The 12839-nt window shown below is 32.6% G+C and overlaps 1 protein-coding gene across 1 annotated transcript; it reads right to left on the bottom strand.

Moving 5' to 3' along the window:
* Positions 1 to 991: 991 nt before the first annotated feature.
* LOC132753303 (uncharacterized) lies at positions 992 to 12208 on the bottom strand. The gene is made up of 5 exons (XM_060743755.1): positions 12116 to 12208; positions 10747 to 10948; positions 9463 to 9641; positions 5237 to 5504; positions 992 to 1170 (listed from the first exon to the last, which is right to left on the bottom strand). The coding sequence occupies exons 1-5, from the start codon at positions 12171 to 12173 to the stop codon at positions 1089 to 1091; spliced, it is 789 nt and encodes a 262-aa protein (XP_060599738.1). The 5' UTR covers positions 12174 to 12208; the 3' UTR covers positions 992 to 1088.
* Positions 12209 to 12839: the final 631 nt, after the last annotated feature.

Raw genomic sequence — 12839 nt, 5'->3', positions numbered from 1 at the left:
TACGTTCATGAGAAGAAAAAAAATACATCTTCAAGCGATATCTAGTCTGTTGAGCCCGGCCTTAGACTTATGTCTTTATGTTAATCAATCTTATAACCACATAAACCAAGGCTTAGACGTGTAATAAAGTCATTTAATAAAAGCGATGTAACACTAGTGAAGTAATACTTTGACATGGCGTCATTTGCGTTACATTCACATGCGTTAAAGTCAAACTCCGCATAACGGTCACGCTACTGTTAGTAACCACTTCCTTCATACAAATCACGTGATCGAAGAAATCGTTGAACAATTGTTTTGTTTGTAATAAACAACTACATTTTTACTTGAGCTCTAGTGTCTTGAGCATATCGATATGATTTAAAAGTCATTTTTGTAATGTAGAATCGAAATTATTAATTGTTTGAATGATTTCTCTTTCGAAAGCGGCCATTGTTTTGGAAATAAACGGTGTGATATTTCAAAATATTTATGTTTCCGAAATATTTTTTTTTTATTTGAGTTCACATCAGTCTTGTGGTGGCAGAGATCTAATCCCGTAAGGGAAGAGCCCTGCGTGGGAGATTGAGTTAAAACGCGCTAATTTAAGCGTTACACTGACTTTTTAACTTTCAACCGTTGTTATTTTAGATGTGTGAATAAACACAGACGCTTGGGGGTCAGGCCCTGCCCCCCCCCGATGCGATACGCCTCTGTAAACACTATATCAAAAATATTTTGATATTTAAACACAAGTTGGACATCTGCTACAACGATTAAACTGGTTTTCAAACATTTTTACATATGTGAAAAAATACCGTATACAATCAAGTCACAATAAAATAAAGATTGCGGCCTCCAAAATGTGCAACTCGTTCAATAAATTTGGTATTATATCTACACTCATTCAATATCATCTATGTGTACAATGAATAAGAAAGAATAAAAGAAACTGAATTTGAACATGTTTTATGTCCGAAATCGAACAAAAAAAAATTGTAAAAATAAAACCTCAAGAAGCACACTTTTATTTATGGATAATGAGATGTGTCAAATAATTCAAGAATTAACACATTTAGGTGTGCGATTTACGTGTTTTTTTGCGGTTGTCAAGGCGTCACGCTACACTTATTCACATCAGATTCCTCACGTAGGGTTGGAACAGTGCACTGTGTCTTTAAAAGTTCACATCTGCAACACAAAATAAAACCAACATTTAAGTCATTGGTCTGTGACAAAGGATTATTGTCACATGACGAAATCATGTAAAACACAGAACTTTTCCAATAAAGAAAGTATTGTTAAGACAACTATAAAGGGAGAACTGTTCACTTTCTTTTAAAGTGATTGTGTCTATGTTGTTTTGAACATTTATTTTGGTAAACAAAAATATGCATAAGGTGTTATAGCACAAAAAGCAGAAATTCTGTCGAGTTTGACAAGATTAACAACAATTAACCGAAAAGTCAAGCTATCCTGTCGTTACTTAATTCAAAAGAAGTGACGAAAAAGTAATTGGAAAGTGTGAAAAGTTTGCAAGTTAGAAAGATGCATGTTATTCTCAGTAATTCAATCTAACTCTCAGGACTTATGCATAATAGGCAATGGATGATTGGTCAGGATGAGTAAGATTTCTATTTCTATAGCTTCTTAATTATCTGTTATATGAGTACCTTATTCAGCGTGCGTGCTAAGAAGGGTTATAACTTGGGAAAAATGGACTCCGTAGTGAGAAGCACAGGACATTCTCTCAACTTTTTTACTTTACCACACTATATATTAAAGGGATACACATGAAATGGTCCATATTATAATAAAGTCATATTAGACATAGTTCACCGCAATTTTCTTGTCTGTATATGTGTGGAATTTCTCAAAAAGTTAGTTTAATTTTAAAAGAATGTTCGATTTTTTTTAAAAACATTGTGCCCACATCATGGAAATGAACAGATACGTCTAGTTTAGATTTTAAAATTGCTCTTTCCTCTATCTATTGAAATTAAACAGAAAATTGAAAGTTTTGACAGTGATCCTTTGCAAAATGTTGATCAAATGGTAACTAATCTTAATGACATTTTGTATACTGCCTGTTACAAAGCAATGAAGAAAAAGTTAAAAGTTAAGAAAACTAGACCGGACCAGTCAAAAAAGAAATGGTTTGATAGTGACCTTTGTATGATGCAGAAGTTCACTGTATTCTAGAAACCCGTATGACAATATTTTAAAAGGATCATTCTATAAGTATAGAAAAAATTATAAACGTTGTTGTAAGCAAAAGATGAATACCTTTAAAAAGGGTATTATTTCTAGATTAGATAGTATGTTAGATAATAATCCATCTGAATATTGGGAATTAGTTAAAGATCTTAAGGAGGAAGGCCTAGCAAATGATCCTGCTAATAAGATATCGGCAGACGGATGGATAAAACATTTTACAAATCTTTTTTGTGTAAAGAAGGAGTTTGAACATATTGACAAGAAATATGCTGATTTTCTACAAATGTTGAAAAAAATGAAAACTTTCAATGAGCTAGATTTTGCAATTTCTGAAAAAGAAATAATTCCAAAGCCATTTCTTCATTGAAAAACATAAAATATGCTGGTCTTGACTCCATTACTAATGAAATAATTAAAGCTAGCTTTTCTTTTGTCAAGTTTTAAAAAAATGTTTAATTGTATACTTTCAAGTGGTGTTTATCCGTCTTCATGGACAGTTGGTTATATTAAAGCAATTCATAAAGGTGGTGATACTAAGGACCCCAACTGCTAAAGGGGTATATCTGTTATGTCATGTCTATCAAAGGTATTTAATTGTATAATGAATAATAGATTAAATTTTTTAATAGATAATGGTATTATTCATGAAGCACAGATTGGGTTTCAACCCAATTCCAGAACATCTGATCACATGTTTGTAGTGCAAACATTGATAGATAAATCTTTCAGCAAGGGAGCTAAATTATATACATGTTTTGTTGATTTTGCAAAGGCAATTGATATTGTAATTCACTCCCTTCTTTTGTATAATGTAATACTGGTATATCTGGACCTTTTTTTCAACGTTGTTAAAAACATGTATTGCTCAAATGTAATGCACATTAAAGTTGGTAATAAGTTAACAGAAACATTCTCTCCCCAGATGGGGGAGCATCAAGGGGACAATCTTAGCCCAAATCTTTTTAAAATGTTTATTAATGACTTGCCAGCTGTATTTGATAGTAGTGATGACCAAGTGTGTCTAAATGATGTAAAAATTAGTTGTTTGTTGTATGTAGATGATTTGTTATTGTTGTCAACTACACCAAAAGGTTTACAGAATTGTTTGATTAAGTTATCAACATTTTGTGAGAATAATGGTCTTATTGTAAATCTTAAAAAGACAAGTATTTTAAACTTTTGTAAAAGTGGAAGGCTTTCTTGTGAGAAATTCTACTTTAAGGGAACTGAAGTTACTCATGTTAAAAGTTATAAATATCTCGGAATTATTTTTGCATCATCTGGTACTTTCAGTTACTGCCAAGAAGATCTTTATAAAAGAGCACTGAAAGCAAGTCTTAAGATTAGTAAGGTTTTTGGTCAGCTACACCAAAATGTTGACACTATCATCCATCTTTTTGATCATACTATTAAACCAATTCTTCTGTATGGTAGTGAGATGTGGGGTATACCAAATATTAGTAGTTCTATTGTTAAAAATACAGATTATGTGTCATTGAAATCCTTTGGAAATATGTCCTGTGATAAGATGCATGGGAAATTTTTAAAATATATTCTGGGTGTACACAACAAAACATCAAATGAGGCAGTATGCAGTGAACTAGGACGGTATCCACTATTTATTCATGTAATATGTAGTTAGGTAAAGTTTTATCAAAGACTGCTAAGTGGAATTGTTAGCAAATTACTATCTTCTGCCTTTATTGAAAGTCAAACATTATTTACGGATAATAAAGTTTGCTGGGTTTCTTGTGTACAACATTGTTTTAAGCATTTAGATATATCTGATGCTGTTTTTATCAATAAGAACTTAGTAAATGTTGTTAAACTCGAATTGGAAAATGTTCCAAACCAACTGGTGTTTGAATATCTCAGGAACTGAAGGGAAACTTAGAACATACTCTTTGTTTAAGCAAAGGTTTTGTAGAGAAGTGTACTTTAGACATATTAAGGACAAATATATAAGAACTTTCTTTACCAAGTTTAGAGTAAGTGCACACATATTGAATATAGAAACAGGCAGATATAAAAAAATCCCAGTAAATCAAAGGTATTGTAACTGTTGCTCTTCCAATCTTGTAGAAGATGAAATGCAATTTTCCATGTGTTGTACAAAATTTGATAGTAATAGAGAACTACTATTTAGACAAATATAAATATCAAATAAGAACTTTTTTATGTTGAATAATAAGCAGAAATTTGTTTGGTTAATGTCCTCGGAAAACACTAGAGTCTTGAATATCTTTTCTAAATACCTACTCGAAATTTATAAGAATGATTTAAAAGAAATCTTATGTTAGGTAGTACTAGTAGTAATAAAAATTTGTCAGACCATTGAATGTATATTATTGTACTTGAATATCGAATGAGTAATTAGTGTTTTTGTGTTGTTTTTTTAAACTGTTTTATTTATTTACTTCTTATTTTAACATTACTATGCCTGTGTTATTTGTTTTTTCCAATAATACGAATTAAGCTTTAGTTACTTTATTGTCTTCATTTCTACCATACAATACACAAATTGTTGGTTGATATATTTTGTTTCATGCCTTATGTTTTATGCTTGTGATTATATATGTCATATAGTATGACCCTTGATTGGTGAAATAAAATTATTCTATTCTATTCTATTCTTGTGCTAATCCAAGAGAGAGTGTTCAGGGAAAATTCTGAGTAACGATACATTTTGTCATATTTGTTTTCAGTTTTCAATTTTACAATAAACGTCACTTGAAAAATCATTTACAACCGTGACCCACTTAAATATTTATAGATAGCCTTTAGTTTTGTTAATTTATAAAAGGAGTGGGGCAGTCTTTTATATTTAAGGCTGTTTTTTTTTCATTTTGCAGAACAGAAGAAAACTAGTATGAACAAATAGCACATATATTTGTAAAAACATCATCCTGAGGAAAATGCGAGGCGTTCAAAATGTTTTCTTTTACTATAGCATGCAGCTTTTTAAAAAAGGTTCCATGAAATTGTTTTGTCTATAAATTTTTACCAAAACTTCCTCAATATGCTTGTAAAAGTTGCTTACTTATTTGGATAGAAATTGTTATCAGAGCCGCAGACGACAGTGAAACCAGAGCCGCAGCTGATCAAGTTCCTATATTGGCAGAAAACTGATCCTAGAACAGCTTGCGTTGACAGCGTTGTAGATTGCGTTTGAGGTGCGGTCGTTGAATTGCCTATGGCAGATGGCCCCGCAGACGAAGAAATCGAACTGCCTGCAACAATGGGCGTTGTAGACGAAACTGTTGACGTTCCCGCGGATGTTGCAGTCGCTATTGGAAGTGTTGATGTTGCTTAATCAAATAACAGGATAGTTGATTATATCAAGCATATGGGATTATGTTCTAAAATATTAAGGCACTGTTATTGAAAACAAGATGGCCAGGATAGCCTTTCTATCGCTTACCTGATTATGATGACTCAATCCAAATTTCCATGTTTGGACTGGAACAATATTACCTGAATTTTCAACAAGTTTTTTCCAAACTTGGGCTGTGTGATTTAGTTTTTGACACGAGGAGGTGACTTATATTCAAACTTGACCTTGAAATCATCATCGCAACATTTCTTACCAATTCCAAGGATGTTTTATCAAAACCGTAATCTCTAGAATGTTAATATTTTTTTCCATATTTGGGCTGGGTGGTCTTTTTTTTACCCCGGGTAACTCAAATTTCAACTTGACCTAGAATTCATCATAACAATCTTTCTGATCAATTTCTAGAAAATTTGGATTGAAACAATAGTCACTAGTCTGTTAAAACGTTTATTCCATATTTTGCTATGTAACCTAGTTTTTGACCAGATGACCCATATTTGAACCTAACCTAGATATCACCGAAACACCTTGCAGACCCATTCCAGGATGTTTGGATCAAAACAGAAGCCTTTAAAGTATTCACAAAGTTTTTTTCATAATTGGGCTGTATGACCTAGTTAATGACCCCAGGTGACCCACATTTAAACTCAATCTAGACGTCATCATCAAAAAAAGACCAATTTCCAGTAAAATTTCCAGTAAAATCGATTCAAAACAGTAGCCTGTAGAGTATTAACAATTTTTTTTCTAAATTAAGGCTGTATGTCCTAGTTTTTTAATCCTAGTGAACAATATTCAAACTCGACATATAAATCGTTGAAACAGCCTTTCTGACCTATTTCCAGTACACTTGAAACTATACAGTAGAGTGTTTCCAATGTTTTTCCATATTTTGACACTTTGACACTTTGACCTTGTTTCCCAAGGTGACCTGTATTCTAATTTGACCTAGAAATCGCCAAAAAAGAACTTTAACACCCATTTCCAGAATATCTGGATCAAAATAAAAGCGTCTAGAGAGTGAACAAGGTTTATCAATATTTGGGCTATGTAACCTAGTTTTTGACTCAAGATAAAACGTTTTCAAAATTGACCTTGAAGTTATCAGAACAACCTTTCTGACCAATTGAAAGGATATTTGAATCAAAACAGTAGCAACTAGAGAGCTAACAGGATTTCTTTTATATTTTAGCTTATGTGACCCATGTACAAACTCATTACAGCAATTACTTAAACAATCATCCAGTCCAAATTTGATGACAATTTTGGCAAAATGTGACCACTAAAGTGTTGACGAACTAAATGTGGACAAACTGCAGACGACGGACATTCATCGATCCTAAAAGCTCATTCTGAGCAAGCTGATTTGAGTCAAAATCATACAGATTTCATTACGACTGAAAAGTTATGAAACTATGTTAAAATGTCGATGTTCTTCAATATAGTTTTTGATTATATTTATAATTAATATTTGCACATTGTGCGAACCCCTCATAAAGATGAAATAGAATGTTTCAAATGTTTCATACATATTAGGTGAACACAAGAACGATCAGTGATCACATGTGTCGCTTGGTGATAACCAATTGAATGTTGCAGCTACTGTGTTGCTGGAGTCATAAAATCATCATTTGCCAAATGCGTTTTTTATTTAAGAGTCATTATTCAGTCAAATCATTCAATCGGAAAACCCGTTTAATGTTCACAAGACTGTACGGAACCGATCAATCCTGTAAAGTTTCATTTTAAATTGCATTAGAAGTATAAGAAAAGCAGCCTTGACACAACTTAGAAATCATTAACGGGTCATAACTCATTGAACCGAGAAATGCCGATATGCACAATTATATTTAGTACTGATTATTCCCATAAATGTTTAGATAGAGTTGCACCAGTAGTTTCTGAGGAGAAGTCAAGGAGAGGGCATGATTATATGTAGCTTGCTATACCAATCATTAACATGCCACCTTTTAAATCAAGGGCCATAACTTTAATATGTTTAATATGCGCAAGAACTTGAGCTATTGATCAATCCTGTAAAGTTTCATTTAAACTGCAATATTGGTATGAGAAGACTTGTCCGGACAAACTTTCAAATAACACAAGAGCCGTTTTGAACCGGGTTATGCTTCCCGATTAGATTTTGGACCGAAAAAGTACACCTCTTGTAGTTTTCGAATTATGCCTTGAAAAAGCTCAAAGTGCAATAATTCCAAAATAAGGCAAGACAGAATTACTGTTCTGTGCATTGCAACTCTACTAAATGATATCTATCTGCCGACTTAGTTTCTTATTGATACCTCTTGTAGTTGCACAGTAATGTGAAACGTTCACAATGTAAAATTGATAAAGGCAATACGTTCAAAAATAGGCAAGGCAGAGTAACGGTATCTACGCATTGAGATCTATCTACCTACAATGTTTTATGTAAATGTCTGTTAGTTTTAGAGTTATACCACGGACAAAGTTGAAAGTGTAAAAATAAGCAAATGGCAATAAATCCAAAAGAAGAGAATGCAGAGTTACGGTTCTTTTGCACTATTCACTGAGATCTATCTACCTACAATTTTTCTTGTTGATATATTTTATGGTTTCAAAGCTATGTTCAAGACAAAGTTCAAAGTGAAAGAACTGAACAAAGGGCAATAATTCAAAAATAGGAATGCAGAGAACCGACATCTACCAGATGAGCTACATATACCTACAAAGTTTCATGTTGATATCTCTTATAGTATTAGAGTAATGTCCCAAACAAAGTGTGAAGTGTAAAAATGATTAAAAAGCAAATACCCCATAATTTGGCAAGGCAGAGCTACGGTTCCTTTGCACTTCTATTAAATAAGATCTATCTATCTACAAATCTAATTGTTGTTACATTTAATGGCTTCAGAGCTTTGTCCCGAACAACGTTCAAAGTGAAAGAAATGAACAAAGGCAATATCGTCAAAATTAGGCAAGGCAGAGTTATGTTTTTTTTTGTACTACTCTTCAATCTAATGAGATCTATCTACCTACCAAGTTTCTTGTTTATATTTCTTTATTGTATTAGAGTTATGCCCCCAACAAAGTTCAAAGTGTAAAAATAAACAAAGTGCAATAACTCCAATATAAGGCTAGACAGAGTTACGATTCTTTTGCACTTCACTTCTATTTAATTAAGTATATCTACCTACGTATTTTCTCGTTGATACCTCTTATGGTTCAGAGCAATGTCCCGGATAAAGTTTAAAGTTAAACAGAGCACTGGACAAGATGTTTCTAAAAGGGGAGATAATAAAAAACAGGTCAAAATGTAATGGATCTTTGGCACTGCACTGCCCTTCAATGGTCTCTACCACTGTGTGCAGTTAAAACAAATTATCTCAAAGGGCTTTATGGTCATACACCGGACAAGATTTTCTAAAAGTGGAGATCATTTAAAAAAAAGGGCAAAACAGAGTAATTGTTCTTGCACTCCGCCATTAATGCCTTCTACCACTGTATGCAGTTTAAACAAATGATGTCCAAGGAATTTCAGGTTATGCTCTCCAGACAAAATTTTTCTTCAAGGGAGATAGTACAAAAAAACATTGCAATATAGAGATATGGTCCTTGAGCACTGCATTCCGCCTCAGTGCCTTTTACCACTGTGTGCAGTTTAAAAAAATTAAGTCCAAGGGTTTTCAAGTTATGCTCCGGACACAAACGGACGGACTGACGGACAAAGCAGCAGATAAGGGCCAAATATTGTGACAAAATCAAGAAACCGGAAAATGCCGACGATATGCACAACTGGATTAAACTGATCATTCATGTAAAGATAAAATTGCACAAGTAGTCTGGACAAGTTGTATGTGATGGATGGACAACAGACAGGCGACGGAAAAGTGATCCATATATGTTGCCACTACTCAGTAGCAGGCGACAAAGACATGATGACTCTCTTACAGTACCTGTGTTAGTGTTTACAATAGGAGTGTTAGTCATCGTTACGAATGGCGTTGTTGGGTGTTTGGTAGACACAACACACGCAGAATGTGAGACAATGCCAAGTGGATTAACCAGAAAATGATGATGATCATAATATTGTTTGTCATGCATTTGAACACATCTAGCATTTGCATATTCACAACTGTGAAATAAAAAAAGTATTTTTAATTGAGTAATCTTTAGCCTTTCGTAATGTACAAACTATAAGATTTATATACAGTTTATATAATATATTATTTTAGCTTGATTATTGAACAAGTGTGTAGATTATTGACCAAGTTTAAAGTCAGCTTCTTTAAATAAACCAGTACTGATGTCATGGTTCATATTTCAACTATGAATTAAAATTTAAAAAAACACGGACAAATCGTGTGTTTACGGCATATAAGATAGCAACAACAGAGTTTAATGTTTGATAACAGTAACTTAAATCTTGTCGCATCAGGTCTTATGACGTCAAATGTAATCAGAGATAAATTTGAAAAAAAAAACACAACCCTGAAGATCATGAGTCCCTCTAAACTTGTCTTCAAGAAATACGTTTATTTAAAGAATCTATAATGATCACAAATTATTTAAGATTGCATTTAATCAGAAAACTTATATTGAAACCTATTGAAATCTAAATTATCAGGTACATATGTCCAGTCGGTTTCAGAAATTTTGTTTTATACTTGAAATTCTGTTTTCATTTAACATTTCGTGTTGCATTTAGAAATACACTCTATCATAAATAGGGAAAAAATATCTGTATCCAAACTCATTGTTATTTTTCTTTTCTATAAAAAGGAAACTCTGGACGAGTGAGTGGATGTAATTCTTAAAAAAAACTGCATTAGAATCCAGCTATGTCATGTATGTATTTCATAATAAAACAACTATTTTATTTAAAGGTCCATTATGCCTCAGAAATGCATTTGTTTTACTTCTAAAAACCTTTTAAATTTTTGTCTACTTTTAGTGTATCCAAAAGGTTACTCATTGACCAATTATCTGAACCATATTTTTCATCTGTTGGAACCAAGTACAGTTATGGTGAATAAATATAATGTATGGACGTCAAAATACAAGTTTGTTTACATTTTGCTACATTTTACAAATTATTTAACATTATCGCTACTTTTTCAGGCAACAAGCATCTTACATTATTTAAAGGTTTGCCCTTTCTTAAGAAGTAAAATTGTATTTATCTCTGAGGTAAAATGTGCCTTTTACCAAAACAGAAATGAATGTAAGGAAGTACACACTGGTTACGGTACGTTTTCCCGTCTGTTGCACAAATCATCTCGTCGTGTATGAGAATATGATGACTGCAGTCCACATCCTTAAAAGCATGACAAAGATGTTCATCAAATGCACTACCGATGTTTTCGATCGCATCCTGAACACATCTGTCTTTGTGACAGTCAGTGTGACCCCCACCGCCACCGCCGCCGCCGCCGTTACATGCTAAAACAAGAAATAGTATTACACAAAATTATCTCCTGGTCTTCATTCCTATCAATCTAACCAGTTGCCAGACATTAGCACTAGCCCTCACCACAAAGTATAAATTTTCGTAACAAGACATAAAAGGCCTAGTAAGAGGGAGCGGTGACCAAGTGGTTAAGATATTTGACATTTGTCCCTCAACCAAGGGATCATGGGTTCGAGTCCTACTCAGGCCACGACCATGTTTAAACATATGAGCTTAAATAAACATGTTTAATCTTAACAAGATAAGGAGGGCGATGACCGATTGTAGCTTTTGTTTCTATTAGCGTCTTTCTTGTCTAGTCATTGTCATATCCCCCAGTGCCATTGAAAAAATGGTTTTTTAAACAATTTATGGGAAAACATGAAATTAGACATACATTGTATTAGAATTAAGGCCTTCTTATTTGACGAAAAAAGATGCTTTGAGAAAGAAACTATGAATGCTTAAAATTAATTTTAATAAGATAGATGTAGAACAAATATGTTATTAAAACTGTTTAATACAATATTAACATATATTTTAACAAAATGACGTATGAAATATGTCGTGGACAAATTCAATACTTCTACCTTGTGTGTAAGAAAATATATGTTTCGTATGTCACAAGTTGTTAAATTGTTCGGATAAACTTTGCTCTATCAATATATTTCGTGTGATCCATTAGAACTTGAATCACGTGTTGTTCTGATAACCTTTGTTCTAACTGAAGGCTTTAATATTTCCAAATGATCTTTTCTGTAGTTACTGTATATTTTTGTCTAATGTCGTGATATAATAAAGTTTTATTCAACTTGTTCGTAATACTTTCTTTTTTTCTTCTGTATCAGTTCATTATGTCACGAGTTTTAAGAAAACTATGGCAAAAAGTGTTACCATACTGTGATGTTTATCATTAAAATGACACCAGATACTCACTCAGATATAAGTAACATTGACAATTTTAAAAAGATAGATATTTAACAATTATGTCATTTATTATCTTATATAATTTAGTTTAACTTTGTACAAGACCATGTTACTATTGGAAAATTCCATCATGTCATCTTTAAAAAATGATGTCATAACTCTGGCCTGCTTTTGGGCCATTCGGAAATGAAATGAAATTATATGTTTATTTTAGAATATAAACGGGAACCTACCTGATATCATTAATATGTGGAGTAAAATACACGAAATATCCATGCTCATGTTTAACATGAAAGATTGTCTGACCAAGATTTGTATATATCACGACCTTTTCTCTGGTATAAAGATAATAAAAGATTGCCCTACTTTCAATGAAGTTAATGTAGTTAAACTTTCATGGTCACATGTACGTAACAATAATTTGTCAGTATATAAAAGCCCTGATGACTGTATTTTTGGCGTTAGATCATTGGATTTTTGTTAATAACTTGGTTTGTTAGCTCGTTATTTCGTTAGTTAATTCGTTCGTTACAATCGGCTAACCTCGGTGTAAATAGGGTTTGAAAATAGTTCTGTACCACGTGTTTAAGATGTAAACAGAAACAAGCAGTGTAATCTTCAATCATGCGAAATGACTGTATATATTTGACATTCAAACGAAAATAAAGTCTGTTTCGGTACAACCATTTTTGATTAATATATGCACACTGATGTACAATTTTAAACAAATCCGACTTAACGTCATTAGGTTGGCATTTTGTACTTTCGGTAAAATAAATATATCAATAATGTATTGTTTGCTTCTGTATGGATGAATTCACTTATTTTATATGGACTTTTACTTGAGATATGGGAAAAAGACTTGTCAACAACTCCCAGCATTAAATTATATTACTACATGTATTTGTTTACATGTTTAGTTTCTTAGCGTAGTTTAGACCGAAATACCGTATCCGT

This window comes from Ruditapes philippinarum, unplaced genomic scaffold, assembly GCF_026571515.1.
Source record: "Ruditapes philippinarum isolate M1 unplaced genomic scaffold, ASM2657151v2 ctg2600_1_1_1_1, whole genome shotgun sequence".
NCBI lineage: Eukaryota > Metazoa > Mollusca > Bivalvia > Venerida > Veneridae > Ruditapes > Ruditapes philippinarum.
This window is presented reverse-complemented; position numbering and strand designations above follow the sequence as displayed.

Bases quoted from the DNA above. Each gene is read 5' to 3' on its own strand.
- LOC132753303 (XM_060743755.1), bottom strand. From the start codon at position 12,173: ATGTTAAACATGAGCATGGATATTTCGTGTATTTTACTCCACATATTA. The intron at 9,642-10,746 runs GTGTGTACTTCC...TTTATTTCACAG, and splicing joins GGGAAAACGTACCGTAACCA to TTGTGAATATGCAAATGCTA. The intron at 5,505-9,462 runs GTACTGTAAGAG...TATTTGATTAAG, and splicing joins TATTGTAAACACTAACACAG to CAACATCAACACTTCCAATA.